At 42.1% G+C, this 18005-nt stretch overlaps 1 protein-coding gene across 11 annotated transcripts in view; it reads right to left on the bottom strand.

Annotated features, from left to right (window-relative positions):
* LOC112214897 (actin-binding LIM protein 2) overlaps positions 1 to 18005 on the bottom strand; it is a 118611-nt gene that overhangs the window by 8177 nt on the left and 92429 nt on the right. For 7 of the 11 annotated variants that reach the window (XM_042298416.1, XM_042298415.1, XM_042298417.1 and 4 more), the window contains 8 exons: positions 14657 to 14758; positions 10074 to 10130; positions 8422 to 8459; positions 7774 to 7888; positions 7589 to 7647; positions 4792 to 4858; positions 3514 to 3521; positions 3266 to 3346 (listed from right to left, as the gene is read on the bottom strand). In XM_042298416.1, the coding sequence (XP_042154350.1) occupies positions 3266 to 3346; positions 3514 to 3521; positions 4792 to 4858; positions 7589 to 7647; positions 7774 to 7888; positions 8422 to 8459; positions 10074 to 10130; positions 14657 to 14758 (527 nt within the window). The remainder of the gene's footprint in view (positions 1 to 3265; positions 3347 to 3513; positions 3522 to 4791; positions 4859 to 7588; positions 7648 to 7773; positions 7889 to 8421; positions 8460 to 10073; positions 10131 to 14656; positions 14759 to 18005) is intronic. The other 4 variants (XM_042298418.1, XM_042298420.1, XM_042298424.1 and 1 more) reach the window with 2 other exon arrangements.

Below are 18005 nucleotides of genomic sequence, written 5' to 3'. Positions count from 1 at the left end.
CACATTCCCAAAAGTGATTTTGTCTGCCCGCACTCTGTCTGCCCACATTTCCCTCAGTTTTATTGCATTGTTGCCAATTACCATGTCAACAATGGCAATTTCCTGCGCATCTGATAATATTCTGTTTTCTATGTTTCAATCTGCTTTTACCACAGAAATGGTTACTGGTTACTGCATTCTGTTTTGAATGTGTTTTTAACAGTTTTGGAAACATTGTGTTCGCATTTGAAAGCATGTGCTGCAAATATATAGTTTTTCAGGTGGTGGAGTATGAATGAGAAAAGAGTTCAGGGATTTCGGAGAATGTGGTCATTGGATGCGTTTTGTGTGAAAGCAAATGAAAAAGAATTCACAGTTTGGTCCACATCTGTTTTGCTGACTGTGTGAAGAGTTTCGACAAAGGTGACTTCAGTTTTGACTGAAACAAGAAGAAAACCCAGTAAATACGTATTTACATTTGTATTTAAATATATTGGAGATAAGTTTTCTTCACTATCAGACCTCATTCTACAATCTACGTGAAATGAGACCCAACACCTATTGTGTTCAACATGAGAACTGTGTTGGTCACAGGTGTGTGTGTGCGTTTTATCATTAGGTTTAACACACCAAATCAAATCCCTTGCCTCAGAAACCTTCCTCCAAACCACCGCCCGGTCCGACCCCAGCTGGGTTCGCATTACAGACACTCTATTACATTCTCCCAAAATGTCAGTATTATACAATGGAACAAAAACACAGTATGGCATTGATTTTGCCCAAGGACAAAGACATTAACAGCTAGATCATAAAAGTATTAAGTTGGCAACAAGGTTAAAGATCGACTCTTGCCTATATGTCTCCATGGCGATGTCGACTGTAAATTAGACACAAGCTGTCATCGTGTGATGGTCAATCACCTGGTTTATATACCGACTAGGCATCTACAGTGGAGAAGGGAGGAATCTGGGCAAGGCACTGCTGGCATCACATCAGATGAATGCAACATGGTACACACACCATGGGGCTGTGTGCATGTACGCGCATGTGTGCGTTTGTGTAGAATACACTGAGAACAGGGAGTACTGAGGACAATGATCTCTCTCTCTCTCTCTCTCTCTCTCTCTCTCTCTCGACCGGGATGCTGGCCTTCTCAGAGTTCTCTGTTACATGTCAAAGTCTCAATGTCAACAGTGATGAGGCGACTCCAGGATGCTGGTCAGTCTCAACGTTACAGTGAAGAGGCGACTCCGGGATGCTGGCCTTCTAGGCAGAGTTCTCTGTCCAGTCTCACTCCAGGATGTCAGAGTTCTCTGTCCAGTCTCAATGTGATGAGGGCGACTCCAGGATGCTGGCCTTCTAGGCAGAGTTCTCTGTCCAGTCTCAATGTCACAGTGATGAGGCGACTCCAGGATGTGAAGAGTTCTCTGTCCAGTCTCAATGTCAACAGTGAAGAGGCAGCTCCGGGATGCTGGCCTTCTAGGCAGAGTTCTCTGTCCAGTCTCAATGTCAACAGTGAAGAGGTGACTCCGGGATGCTGGCCTTCTAGGCAGAGTTCTCTGTCCAGTCTCAACGTCAACAGTGAAGAGGTGACTCCGGGATGCTGGCCTTCTAGGCAGAGTTCCTCTGTCCAGTGTCTGTGTTCTTTTTCCCATCTTAATCTTTTATTTTTATTGGCCAGTCTGAGATATGGCTTTTTCTTTGCAACTCTGCCTAGAAGGCCAGCATCCCGGAGTCGCCTCTTCACTGTTGACATTGAGACGGGTGTTTTGCAGGTACTATTTAATGAAGCTGCCAGTTGAGGACTTGTGAGCCGTCTGTTTCTCAAACTAGACACTCTAATGTACTTGTTCTCTTGCTCAGTTGTGCACTGGGGCCTCCCACTCCTCTTTCTACTCTATTTAGAGACAGTTTTTGATGTTCTGTGAAGGGAGTAGTACACAGCGTTGTACGAGATCTTCAGTTTCTTGGCAATTTCTCACATGGAATAGCCTTCATTTCTCAGAACAAGAATAGACTGATGAGTTTCAGAAGAAAGGTATTTGTTTCTGGCCATTTTGAGCCTGTAATCAAACCCACAAATGCTGATGCTCCAGATACTCAACTAGTCTAAAGAAGGCCAGTTGTATTGCTTCTTTAAGCAGAACAACAGTTTTCAGCTGTGTTAACATAATGGCCAAATGGTTTTCTAATGATCAATCAGATCAGACTTTTAAAATGATAAACTTGGATTAGCTAACAGAACGTGCCATTGGAACACAGGAGTGATGGTTGCTGATAATGGGCCTATGTACACCTATGTAGATATTCCATTAAAAATCACATTTTCCATCTACAATAGTCATTTACAACATTAACCATGTCTACACTGTATACCTGATCAATTTGATGTTATTTTAATGTTTTTTTAAAAAGTGCTTTTCTTTCAAAACAAGGACATTTCTAAGTGACCCCAAACTTCTGAACGGTAGTGTATGTGATTTGTGACAGTGACACACCATGAGATGAGTATTCTTGGTGTCGGACTTATAACATAAAAATATTTAAAAAATCTTTGTCCAGTTTGAGGTGAGTAATCACTGTTCTGATATCCAGACGCTCTTTTCGGTCATACGAGAAGGTAGCAGCAACTTTATGTACAAAATAAGTTACAAACAATGCAAAAACAAACTTTAAAAACTAGCAGTTGGTTTGGAGCCCGTAAAATGGTGCCATTATCATCATAATGCGCACACACACACACACACACACACACACACACACACACACACACACACACACACACACACACACACACACACACACACACACAGAGGGTGGAAGTTTAGGGGTGATACACGACATGATAAATCACTAGTTTATAAGTCAGTGTGATGCTAGGGGAGCAGGCCGTCAACGTTGCCACAACGCTACTCTCACAACATTGGGACAACGTGATGAGAGGCCGGTGGAGAACACACACGCTGAGGTTCTGGAGCGCTGTGTAAGAGCTCGTCTCGGTCTCCCTGTAGAATGGTAGGATTCATAACCAGATCACCACAGGACTGGAGACTGGAGTCTCACAGGACAGAGGGAGGGAGGGGGAGGGAGGGAGGGAGGGAGGGAGGGAGGGAGGGAGGGAGGGAGTAGGAATAGAGAGGGGGGAAAAGAGAGGGGGAAAGGAGGGAGGGGTAGAGCTAGAGAAAAGAGAACATATCTTTGCCCTAAGTGCTGAGATAGAGTGAGATAGAGGCAGAGAGAGAAATAAAGAAGGATGGGGGGGGGAAGAAATATGATGGCTTCTCACCTCCAGTCTGGTACGGTCCACATCTCTGGGTAGCTTCACCCTCACCCTGTGGGTCACAGACAGCACCTCATAGGGGTACACCTGGAAGGAACACATGCACACATGAAAAAACCCACGCTGTCAGCTATTTAACACTATAGCCAGCCTGGGGAGAGAGATAATGGAATCTACAATAGATTTAGCCAAAGATATCAAAGTGTATTTGCCAAACACATGACGCTAACATGATGTGAAACATTGACCCTTACCTTGTACTCTGGAAGAGAGGAAAAAGGATAGAGTGAAAAAGAGGGGGAAAGAGAGAGAGAAATGTCAGATTAATGACTGTGTAATTATTTCAGTATGAAAACTACCATAAAAGAGAAAATCAATTACAGCGCAAATAAAATACATAGATGCAAATGAAAGTGATTATTTTAATAACTTATGAGATATTGTGTTCCAGCTCAGTACGTCAAAGGCTTTAAAAAAGCCTGTGACCCACTCTCTCCCACTGACACAAAACACCCCCCCACACACACACATAGACTCTGTGAAACTATGCTTTTACAGGCTTGGCACTGTGTGTGCTCTCTGGCTGAGGAATAGCAGGAGCATGCTGAGGCAGACAGCTCTGGAACGGTGACTCACACTGATGTAACTCATTAGGCAAAAGGATGTGGCTTCAGCAGCTGTGAGTGAAAACCCGTCCACCTGAACTGCTTCCCATTAAAAGTGCATTTAATTTATTTTAATTTAACTTTAAATTAACTAGGCAAGTCAGTTAAGAACAAATTCTTATTTACAATGACGGCCTACCGAAAGGCCAAACGCCTCCTGCAGGGACGGGGGACTGGGATAAAATAAATGATATATACAGTATAGGACAAAACACACATCACAACAAGAGAGACAACACAACACTACATAAAGAGAGACCTAAGACAACAACATAGCAAGGCAGCAATACATGACAACAACATGGTAGCAACACAACATGACAACAACATGGTAGCAACACAACATGACAACACAGCATGGTAGCAACACAACATGACAACAACATGGTAGAAACACAAAATGACAACAACATGGTAGCAACACAACATGACAACAACATGGTAGCAACACAACATGGCAACAGCATGGTAGCAACACAACATGACAACAACATGGTAGCAGCACAAAATATGGCACAAACATTATTGGGCCCAGACAACAGCACAAAGGGCAAGAAGGTAGAGACAACAATACATCACGCAAAGCAGACACAACTGTCAATAAGAGTGTCCATGATTGAGTCTTTGAATGAAGAGATTGAGATAAAACTGTCCAGTTTGAGTGTTTGTTGCAGCTCGTTCCAGTCGCTAGTTGCAGCGAACTGAAAAGAGGAGCGACCCAGGGATGTGTGTGTGTGGGGACTTTTAACAGAATGTGACTGGCAGAACGGGTGTTCTATGTGGATGAGTATTGTAGATCTAGAGTCAACCTTTTTCAACATGGCATCAATGAGCTAACAGATCTAGTGTTGTAGATCTAGGTCCTACCTCTCATTCCTCCCCAGCTGTGGGAGTCCTGCTGGTCTGGGTCAACCTCAACATGGTCGGCAACCTCCTGGGGAGGACACACACACACACACACACACGCACGCACGCACACACACACACACACACGCACACACACACACACACACACACACACACACACACACACACACACACACACACACACACACACACACACACACACACACACACACACACACACACACACACACACACACAGAGAGTCGGTTTAGACTAAAAACAGACAAGGTCAAAACACCTAACTCCATCTGGTTGTATTTGACAGTTTCCAGACATCATGCGTTTACTGTACCGTTCAGTAACAAAGAACAGATTTGTTTTTCTCTACGTTCCTTTTCTCTTTGGGTCAAGGAGAAATGATACAAAATATGTCTGTCCGAAGGTCGCTATAATCACAGGGAGGTTGACTCACACACATTCTCAACTGCACACTGTCTGTAGACTTCTCCCACGGACTCAAATCTTGTTTCAGAAATATTACAATGTATTGATGGAGTTTAGGGGAACTGGCTTAGCTACAGTGCCTTCGTTCTGGTTTGGTTCAGGTCCCAGTCTCAATGTAACTGAATCTCTGGTGTTTCTCAGGGTGGGACAGAAAGGAAGACGCTCAGAAAAAACAACTTCTCCATCCTCAGCTCATTAAATCAATGGAAGTGATACATATGGAGTTGATTTGAATTGATTTCAGGTGTTTTCAACATCATTTTGTAGCACATGCTTCCATCACTTCCAGTTATCTTTTGGTGGCTAAGGTTAGCTGAAGTTTGTAGCGGCTGTTTTAAAGAAAACTGAACCCTGGATTACATTTTCTCTTGGCCCATTGACTACTTTCAGGGTGAGGAGCCATCTAACATCAAGTTGTAAAATAGTGGACTACTCCTTTAGCCCCCCCCCCTCCATAATAGCCATACATTGTCTCTGCCTCAGCTGCCACAGGCATTGGCTGGTGAGGAGTAACAGCCAATCCGGTTGCAGAATTAACATATTCAGTGTAACACGCTACTGGGGTCTGATACGGTCCACATTTCTCATTTCCTGCTAAACTTTCAACTATTTCACCCCTCTGTCTACCCCAACCCCATACTTCAACTAACACATAAACAGCAATAACACACCATTAAGGTTAGACTAAACCCCCTCAGTGGAAGCACAACCATCATAATAAACTCTTTCTCCTAATGTCAATCTGTACAGTCAGTGGTAACGAGTGATAGGCCTACATGGAATCTGATAAGAAAGCTGTAAAACATGATTTCCCGGTCCAAAAGTTGAAGAAAAAAAACACCCAACCTTCCTATGTTGATAAGTGAAATAGCTTCCTTTCCTAATCACATCTTACAACTGAAACAATACTATTATTTAACAAGGCAAGTCAGTTAAGAACAAATTCTTATTTACAATGACGGCCTAGGAACAGTGGGTTAACTGCCTTGTTCAGAGGCAGAACGACAGATAAATACCTAGTCAGCTCGGGGATTCAATCCAGCAACCTTTCAGTTACTGGCCCAAGGCTCTAACCACTAGGCTACCTGCCACCCCGTATAGGTTAACATCTATTGTATAGGTTTACATCTATTGCTTTCAACTATCATAAGGCTGCTAGCTCAGTGATCCTGGAGAAAAGGACACAGGACACAAGGATAGAAAGTCAGCTCAACTATTGAGACACAGACCAATTTAGCCTATTTTTGATACGAACTTCACTTTCCCTCGGCCATAACTCACTCACTCACCCTCGATGACAGAAAAGGCGATAAACATTACCACCTGGTGGTTAAATCAAAAACTGCACCCAGTTGGCCCGCCCTTCTCACATCAATCAGCACGGCACCTTATTTAATGAGGGGCGAGCTGAGAGAGGCCTACAGACCAATCACCATCTCTCTTTATAGGAGTTCTAATCGTTAGCACGCTTGACTAAACCCGTCGGTATGGCGACAGCCACATCTCATTTCCATTTTTTGAGGGAGTTTTCCATTACCTCACTGAGCTCTTTTGGAATCAAATCAAATTTGATTGGTCGCATACACATATTTAGCTGATGTTATTGCCGGTGTAGCGAAATGCTTGTGTTCCTATCTCCAACAGTGCAGTAATATCTAACAATATCTAACAATACACACAAATCTAAAAGTAAAATAACGGAATTTAGAAACACAAAAAAAAACATTCTGTGCTAATAATGTAAGAAATATCACAAAAAAACGGCAGGGTTTCTTAGGAGCTAGAAGCAGAGCTGCCATGTCTGTCGGCACCATCTTCAAGTGTCAAAAGGACACATCGAATCAAACGCCTGGCTGGGATAGGACCTAACTGACTGTCCTCCTGCCAGATGCCCACTCCCCCATTAGAGATGCCGAAACCACACCCCCTCCGCCGGTCTGCCCTTATTGACGCGTACATATAATTGGGGTATCACATTGTGTCATCGGAGTATGAAGCCACCTGGTGCAAATGTGTGGGTGAGTGTGTGTGTGTGTGTGTGTGTGTGTGTGTGTGTGTGTGTGTGTGTGTGTGTGTGTGTGTGTGTTAGGGTACTATTCCTCATGAAGAGAGAGAGAGAGAGAGAGACAGTGTACGTGAATTGCGATGATGGCACTCGACACGCTACACGAGGCGATGGCAGTGAGATGTGAACCTGCTGAACCAATGTGACAGTACTGATCAGTAGTAGGTCACATAGAAATGCACTATGTTACTTTCCTCACAATCATAGAAGCCTGTGTTCACTTTACAGTGTTTGAGTACGACAACGTACCTTGTATATGCCATTCCTTCCATATCCTGGCAGGGAAGCACACTTATTGTATGGGAAGTCTGTAAGGAAATAAACACATATCTGTCATCTATAAAAACCCATTTGCTACTCTATTAACCTGAAGTTAATGCACTGGTTGAGCCCGTGCCTGTCAAGTAAGGTTTGACCACTGATTGGCTACTCACTGGTCCGGGAGGTGTCAGTGGGCAGGCTGCAGGTAGACTTCCTGGGGTCCAGCAGGTACTCTGGGAGGGGCTCGCCGTCTATCTCACTCTTCAAGATCATCCAACTGGTCCTTGTCTACATAGAGAGATTGAGAGTGAGATGGATGAATGGACGGATGTAGTGATAGATTCTATATGTTGATGGATGGATGGATGTAGTGATAGATTCTGTATATAGACGGATGGATGTAGTGATAGATACTGTATATAGATGGATGTAGTGATAGATATTGTATATAGATGGATGATATAGTGATAGATATTGTATATAGATGGTTGTAATGATAGATACTGTATATAGATGGATGGATGTAGTGATAGATACTGTATATAGACGGATGGATGTAGTGATAGATACTGTATATAGATGGATGGATGTAGTGATCGATACTGTATATAGATGGATGGATGTAGTAATAGATACAGTATGTAGATGGATGGATGTAGTGATCAATACTGTATATAGATGGATGGATGTAGTGATAGATACTGTATATAGATGGATGGATGTAGTGATAGATACTGTATGTAGATGGATGAATAAATGCATGTGTAGGTTAGTAGACGAGCAGATGGATGTTCAGACAGACGGACGGACAGACGCCTCACCTTGATGTCGTCTCCTTCTTGCCAGGAAGTTCTAGAGGCTGTAAAACAGTCATACATTATGTTACCAACCACACTCCTGCTGTACTACATTACTGTAGAACCCGTCACATCACAGTCGCTGTACCGGGCCGTACCACACATCTGTCTACCAGCTTTACATTACAGTACGCACAGAAAGACTGCATCCTACAATAAATCAACTCCACACTATGACATCATCATTACGAGACAGCCTGTCGAGAATCTCCAATTGGGTCATGGCATAGTTACAGTACTGTTGTATAGCTAACTATTACTCGTATGTATAGTATGAATTCAACTGGCACGAACCAGTTTGCTCAAATGGCCAGTTTATGAGACAGAAAGTGTGCCTATTTACTGGGAATAGCTGGTCAAATAGTTAAAATAGTTTTTTAATAGCTGGTCAAAAAGGTTGTTTTTTTTTTAATGCAGGAAAACGACACACGCAAATGCATGCTCTTGTTCATGAGATCATGCCTGCTAGAATATATACAAACTAAACTGAAAACTGTTACTCATAAATTGAGAATAATGTCACATTCTACATATGGCTGTGATTTAGTCATATTTCATATGTATTGTAGATGTAGAATAATCATCCATTGTGTAGCCAGAAGATTATACAACACATGCATTCTCATATTCTAAGGGATTTGGGGCATCTACACACTCACACATAGAAACACCAAATAGAAACACCACATACACAAAGGGTTAAGTGGAACAGGAAGTGACCAAGACACCATCAGCACCACAACACCAAGTGAGTCATGTTCTCGACCAATCACGATGGACACAACACATGTACTAGTAGAACCAATGAGCTACTCAGATGGGTACGGTCAGGCATGTAGGGATGAGCCGAAACATAATCACAAAGGTGTAAGAAACAGAAAAGGATGAATCAAATATGATTAAAATATGTTGTAAAATATTGAATATGGCCATTTTGGTTTTTCATGTCAGGCTTTCAAGTGGATTGTACTTTAGATACTAGATCACATGTGATCACATGTCCCTGTATATGGCTTGAGACAGGGAGCTAAAGAGGTCCTAACCTCATCAGTGTGTTATGGACCACTATATACAGTATACATAGTGGTCCATTATATATATATATATATAGTGGTCCATTAACTAGGCAAGTCAGTTAACAACAAATTCTTATTTACAATGAGGGTCTACCCCGGCCAAATGTGATACAGCCTGGATTTGAACCAGGTACTATAGTGACACCTCTTGCACTGAGATGTAGTGCCTTAGACCGCTGCGCCACTCGGGAGCCCACTATGCTACAACGTTACTGCACATTTCAAGATGGCTACTTAAATTGGTTGCAGTGACTCTGTTGCCTGAGTTCTAAAGCCTTGTCCGTTGAAAAAGACTGGAGATGGGACAGAATAATGGGTCAAATAGAAAGGAATAGGATGAAGTTGCCCTATAGACACTGATCTTAGATCAGTTTCATGTTCCCACCTAATGGGTAGAGTGGGAGGAGGAAGCTGATCCTAGATCTGTGTTTATGGGCATTTTCTACTAGGAGCGTATGGTGACAGGTGTCATGCGACACATCGTGCAGAGACCAGACCAGGAAGTTAGACCAGGAAGTAGAGGAAGAAAGTGGACTGTACCATGCTGTCTGTAGATAGGGGGTTTTCTATAGATATTATCTATCTTGACCTTAGTCTCTGAAGATGAGAGGAGAGTAATGAAAGAAGCCCAGGATGAGAGAGAAAGAAAGAGAGAGAGGGTGAAAAAGAAGCATGAGTTAACGGTTATTGAGGGATGGAATAGTCTAAGAAGCAGTGGAACGATAGGGGCAGCATACTTCATGGTAGATTCAATGCGAGACATATGCCATTTTAGTTAGAACTGGCACGACAGACATATCATCACTTGTTGTCATTATTCTTGCAACATTCAAAAACATGTCATTTTGATCATTTAATGATCCTGTGGTAATGTGAAGCTGAAACCCATGGAAAGATATTTCCAGAACAATGGTAATTGTTGATCAATGTCGTATCCAACAATAAATGCACTAATGGCAGAGTCATGAAAAATATACATCTTTTTATATTTTCCCTAATTACAACACATCATTCATTACTGCATCTAGAGCAAATATAACAAGCATAACAAACAAATAAACTCATCAAACAATAAATAAAAGGGCAAATGATTCAATTCAAATGATTCAACTCAAATGATTCAACTCAAATGATTCAATTCAAATGATTCAACTCAAATGATTCAATTCAAATGATTCAACTCAAATGATTCAATTCAACTGATTCAATAAAAGAAATGGGGCAAGTGACTCTTTCAACCCATAATTGACACTATATGCCTGTTCCAAGCTGACCCAGTCCATCAAACGTTCAGTGACAGAGACACTTAGCTAGCAACAACTGCTATACATTAACTAAACTCCAATCTTTTTAGGATAAATAATGAATGAAATACAACACATGTGGGTCATTTTCTACCCTGTTTCAGCCACTGCCAGCACCGCTGAACAATACACATATGAAAACCATAAAAACAATGGTTAGAAAACACATTAAGTATATAATCACTTTGCTTTGTTCATTTATTTACATCAACTCCATCCAAGTATGGGACTTTTTTTTCTCTCCATATGGCTGAGTGACACTGTAAAAGTCAATGGAAACAGGATGGATCAAAAGGAGATGTTACGAGAAGAGTCAGTTACATCCAATGATGCCGGGTCAAAGACTTAGACTTCTCATCGTTGTGTCTGTGACAGTAGACTCTCCATTTTAAAGTAGTCAATATATTCTTCTACCACTTCTATGAGTTGGTAAACAAACCAAAAGGGTGTAGTAGGATATTTATAGAAGTTATTTGAAAAATCTTTCAAAAACTTCCAACAGAAGTCGTTGATTTTAGTAGCATTTTTTGAAAACACACAAATACACAGTAACTAAATATTTAAATAAGAAAAGTTCAAAGTATTTGCATAATAAGAGGATATGAGGATGTTGATACAATGTCTGTGTTAGTGGGTGAGATTCTAACAAATGTCTATTAACCTGTGAAACTGAAGACACATTCAGCATTCAGATTTAGACATACCTCAACATATAGTATATAATAGATCACAATATACCTCAACATATAGTATATAATAGATCACAACATACCTCAACATATAGTATATAATAGATCACACCATACCTCAACATATAGTATATAATAGATCACACCATACCTCAACATATAGTATATAATAGATCACACCATACCTCAACATATAGTATATAATAGATCACAATATACCTCAACATATAGTATATAATAGATCACAACATACCTCAACATATAGTATATAATAGATCACAACATACCTCAACATATAGTATATAATAGATCACACCATACCTCAACATATAGTATATAATAGATCACAACATACCTCAACATATAGTATATAATAGATCACAACATACCTCAACATATAGTATATAATAGATCACAACATACCTCAACATATAGTATATAATAGATCACAACATACCTCAACATATAGTATATAATAGATCACAACATACCTCAACATATAGTATATAATAGATCACAACATACCTCAACATATAGTATATAATAGATCACAACATACCTCAACATATAGTATATAATAGATCACACCATACCTCAACATATAGTATATAATAGATCACAATATACCTCAACATATAGTATATAATAGATCACAACATACCTCAACATATAGTATATAATAGATCACAACATACCTCAACATATAGTATATAATAGATCACAACATACCTCAACATATAGTATATAATAGATCACAACATACCTCAACATATAGTATATAATAGATCACAACATACCTCAACATATAGTATATAATAGATCACAACATACCTCAACATATAGTATATAATAGATCACAACATACCTCAACATATAGTATATAATAGATCACAACATACCTCAACATATAGTATATAATAGATCACAACATACCTCAACATATAGTATATAATAGATCACAACATACCTCAACATATAGTATATAATAGATCACAACATACCTCAACATATAGTATATAATAGATCACAACATACCTCAACATATAGTATATAATAGATCACAACATACCTCAACATATAGTATATAATAGATCACAACATACCTCAACATATAGTATATAATAGATCACAACATACCTCAACATATAGTATATAATAGATCACAACATACCTCAACATATAGTATATAATAGATCACACCATACCTCAACATATAGTATATAATAGATCACAACATAGGAGGAAGAAAGAGGAAAGGGAGAATCAGAGAGAAACATACATTTAGAAAGAGAGAGGGAAAGGAGACAGACAGATTGAGGGACAGTGAGACAGACAGATTGAGGGACAGTGAGACAGACAGATTGGGGGACAGTGAGACAGACAGATTGAGGGACAGTGAGACAGACAGATTGAGGACAGTGAGACAGACAGATAATGAGGACAGTGAGACAGACAGATTGAGGACAGTGAGACAGACAGATTGAGGGAAGTGAGACAGACAGATTGGGGGACAGTGAGACAGACAGATTGTAGTATATAATAGGACAGTGAGACAGACAGATTGTGGGACAGTGAGACAGACAGATTGAGGGACAGTGAGACAGACAGATTGAGGGACAGTGAGACAGACAGATTGAGGGACAGTGAGACAGACAGATTGTGGGACAGTGAGACAGCCAGATTGAGGGACAGTGAGACAGACAGTATATAATACAGTGAGACAGATAGAGGGAACAGACAGATAGATTGAGGGACAGTGAGAAAGACAGATTGAGGGAACGTGAGACAGATTGAGGGAACGTGAGACAGACAGATTGAGGGACAGTGAGACAGACAGATTGAGGGAACGTGAGACAGACAGATTGAGGGAACGTGAGACAGACAGATTGACGTGAGACAGACAGATTGAGGGAACGTGAGACAGACAGATTGAGGTAACGTGAGACAGATCACAACATACCTCAACAGATTGAGGGACGTGAGACAGACAGATTGAGGGAACGTGAGACAGATAGATTGAGGGAACGTGAGACAGATAGATTGAGGGAACGTGAGACATCAACAGATTGAGATCACAACATACCTCAACGTGAGAGATCACAACATACCTCAACATATAGATTGAGGGAACGTGAGACAGACAGATTGAGAACGTGAGACAGACAGATTGAGGGAACGTGAGACAGATAGATTGAGGGAACGTGAGAGATAGATTGAGGAACGTGAGACAGACAGATTGAGGGAACGTGAGACAGACAGATTGAGGGAACGTGAGAGATAGATTGAGGGAACGTGAGACAGACAGATTGAGGGAACGTATATAATAGAGACAGACAGATTGAGGAACATGAGATAGATAGATTGAGGAGGAGACAGATAGATTGAGGGAACGTGAGACATACAGATTGAGGGAACGTGAGAGATAGATTGAGGGAAGTGAGACAGACAGATTGAGGGACAGTGAGACAGACAGATTGAGGGACAGTGAGACAGACAGATTGAGGGACAGTGAGACAGACAGATTGAGGGACAGTGAGACAGACAGATTGAGGGACAGTGAGACAGACAGATTGAGGGACAGTGAGACAGACAGATTGGGGACAGGGAGACAGTGTGAGACAGACAGATTGAGGGGACAGTGAGACAGACAGATTGAGGGACAGTGAGACAGACAGATTGAGGGAACGTGAGACAGACAGATTGAGGGAACGTGAGACAGACAGATTGAGGGAACGTGAGACAGATAGATTGAGGGAACGTGAGACAGACAGATTGAGGGAACGTGAGACAGACAGATTGAGGGAACGTGAGACAGACAGATTGAGGGAACGTGAGACAGATAGATTGAGGGAACGTGAGACAGACAGAGAGGGAGTCAGAAGTACTATGGACAGGATAAGTCCGAAAGAAACCATTTGACAGGGACACAGACAATGACACAGGAAGACAGGGATAACAGAGAAGGGTCTCCCCCAGACATCAGATATATCTACTTAGATCTGTTACCTAGACAGACCTGGACAGAGACAGCAAACAGATGGCGTGGTCCAATAGAGAGAGCGGTTGTGTTGGGGAGGGTCAAGGGTCATGGATTCTAAGGTGAGAGGTCGAAGTGAAACGGCAAACCTACCTGGTACGTGGAAATGCCTGGGAGTTGCCACATAGGTGAAGGAGGGAGATTTGCCATCGGAATACGTGGACAAACTGGGGGTACTCCGACCACTTTCACTACCTCCAATTTGGAAAGGATGGGGAGGGACGGGGGGAGAAAGAGTCGTGGACAAAAGAGGGGGGGGGGCAAGGAATTATGCTGTTATGCTTATTTGTCAAAGCTTTAATTATGAAGCTGATCTACCATTATATAAATAACTGACTTGATTACCCAGCAGCCATTAGTGTTGGACCATGAGTTTTTCTGGACCTGTTATGCAGACCAGGAAAGCCTCCCGGCTCTTGTTATTGGTAAAGGCTCATATATCATGACTGTAGCATGACTTAATCATGACTATAGCATTATTGTAGCTTATGAAAATCTTAAAAGGGCAGACTGCTCTAAAATAAAATGTAGTTGGCTAGCTATAGGCTTTACAGGTAACAGCAATGCATTGTGGACATGGAACACATGTTGAAAACGTAAAACGGTTTTACTTCCAACTGAAAGTAAGTGTGATTATGTGATTGCCACAGTCCATCAGAACGCATTGTGTCACACGGGCTGGGTGATTAAGTCACTAGCCCCTTATAGGCCAGAACTAATAAACATCCACATGAGAGAACTTAGAGAAACAGAGGATGAGGGGAAAGAAAGACAAGAAAGAGGAGGAGGAAAAGAGGAGAGAAATTGTTATTTTCCTGAGCACACACACGCACACACGCACACACTTCACTGGCCTTTGTGGGAGGAGCAAAGCAGTTGGGATGCAGGAGGATGATGTCACTCTGACACACACACACACACACACACACACACACACACACACACACACACACACACACACACACACACACACACACACACACACACACACACACACACACACACACAGTGGCGTTAGTGCAGAGCAGCTCCTCCACACATCTGGAGCTGAGGCAGGACTCTGAGCCCGGGGGAGAGGTGAGGGAGGGGGGTACTGGGGGTTTGAGGGATGACCCTCAGCAATGTCATACAGACACTCAGCTTATCTCCGAATAAGCATTTCACAAGTGGCAGCAATCCACTATTCAGGAAGTAATCATGTAATGTTGATACAGTTGTCATTGCATCATTCGCATAAATTCAAGGAGTGGATTTTCTTTCGGTCATTGCACTCGCTTTCTCTCTTCTGCTGTCTCTACCTCACTACCTCCTTCACTCTCTCTCACATCATCCATTAGTAGTGTTGAAACCAAGCATCTAACAATAATCCACAATTATCAAATTACAGCACCACCACCACCACCACTTCACCACTCCTCCCTTCCATTCCCTCATTCCTCTCTTCTGTTTCATCTTCGTTCCCTGGGAACTTTATGTTCCATCTCTCTGCCTTTTCATGGGAAAACCACCAAACCCTGGGCAGCGTGCTCTGATCCACAGTACTAACGCTCAGCTGTCTCTCTCTCTCCCTCTGTTTCCCCCTCCTTCTCAAGGCTCTTTCCCCCCTCCTTCTTTATCAGCCCAAAAGTGACCCTCTTCCAACCCGTATGCAACCATATTACTTTAGCTCTTTCACCCTCCTTTACCCTCTCCCTCTTCCTAACGCATTGAGGCTAGATATTATCATCCCAAAAAACAGAGACATCCCTCCAGTTATCTCCACACCAGAGATATCCCTCCAGTTATCTCCACACCAGAGATATCCCTCCAGTTATCTCCAAACCGGAGATATCCCTCCAGTTATCTCCAAACCAGAGATATCCCCCGTTATCTCCAAACCAGAGATATCCCTCCAGTTATCTCCAAACCAGAGATATCCCTCCAGTTATCTCCAAACCAGATATATCCCTCCAGTTATCTCCAATGTCCTTAAGAGTCCCAAGCTCTAAAAGCCATGGGGAATAAGCCAGCCCATCACTGGGAAATGTATCATGGTGTGTCTTCAGTGATAAAACTCCAGGACCAGTAAAAAGAGCTAATGGGTATCCACAGAGGAGGTCTCTGTGGTTTGGCTTTGTCTGCTGAGGCTTTAGAGGAGCATGAAGCTAAGTCCTGCTGAGGCTTTAGAGGAGCATGTAGCTAAGTCCTGCTGAGGCTTTAGAGGAGCATGTAGCTAAGTCCTGCGAGGCTTTAGAGGAGCATGAAGCTAAGTCCTGCTGAGGCTTTAGAGGAGCATGCAGCTAAGTCCTGCTGAGGCTTTAGAGGAGCATGTAGCTAAGTCCTGCTGAGGCTTTAGAGGAGCATGTAGCTAAGTCCTGCTGAGGCTTTAGAGGAGCATGAAGCTAAGTCCTGCTGAGGCTTTAGAGGAGCATGTAGCTAAGTCCTGCTGAGGCTTTAGAGGAGCATGTAGCTAAGTCCTGCTGAGGCTTTAGAGGAGCATGAAGCTAAGTCCTGCTGAGGCTTTAGAGGAGCATGCAGCTAAGTCCTGCTGAGGCTTTAGAGGAGCATGTAGCTAAGTCCTGCTGAGGCTTTAGAGGAGCATGTAGCTAAGTCCTGCTGAGGCTTTAGAGGAGCATGAAGCTAAGTCCTGCTGAGGCTTTAGAGGAGCATGAAGCTAAGTCCTGCTGAGGCTTTAGAGGAGCATGTAGCTAAGTCCTGCTGAGTCTTTAGAGGAGCATGTAGCTAAGTCCTGCTGAGGCTTTAGAGGAGCATGTAGCTAAGTCCTGCTGAGGCTTTAGAGGAGCATGTAGCTAAGTCCTGCTGAGGCTTTAGAGGAGCATGTATGTTTCTGAGGGAAACTGCACGTTTTCATATCTACTCCTGCACATGTGTACTTGTCAAGGTTTCGGTCGAGTCGACTATTTAGGTCAAATACATTTATTCACAGATAGTGTGTGTGACTTATCATGTGGTTCTAACCTTGACCTCAGACCAACATATTTTACTATTATAATGTAGACGCCTCCACCCATACCCCCCCTGTCAGCAACCCTCCCACAATCATGAAACCAACCACCTGCACTTTCACCCAATCACTCCATACACAACCACCACCTGACACCAAAGGTTTAAAGACCTGAAAAACACAGAATAACAACATGAACCTTTAAAGAAATGCTTGGTTCCCAAAATAACAACAACAACATAAAGACTAACAAGTAATCCATGTTAAGTCAAGGGCAAGCCAACAGTTCCGGTTACAAGTACAACACTTACATCCCACCAAACATAGAAAGGCATCCACCACCTCCTCCCCAAATATCAATATGTCAAGGATAACTGAAATGCATACAAGTAATATCAAACATATCCACAATTACAGTAGGTTCCCATGCACAACAACAAGACTAAGACAACCTGAAGACAAAAAGAGAAACAACTTCCACAGACAATAGAAAGGGCA

Source organism: Oncorhynchus tshawytscha, linkage group LG15 (genome assembly GCF_018296145.1).
Source record: "Oncorhynchus tshawytscha isolate Ot180627B linkage group LG15, Otsh_v2.0, whole genome shotgun sequence".
Lineage (NCBI taxonomy): Eukaryota > Metazoa > Chordata > Actinopteri > Salmoniformes > Salmonidae > Oncorhynchus > Oncorhynchus tshawytscha.
Note: the sequence above shows the minus strand (reverse complement) of the source record. Positions and strands in the feature narration are given on the sequence as shown.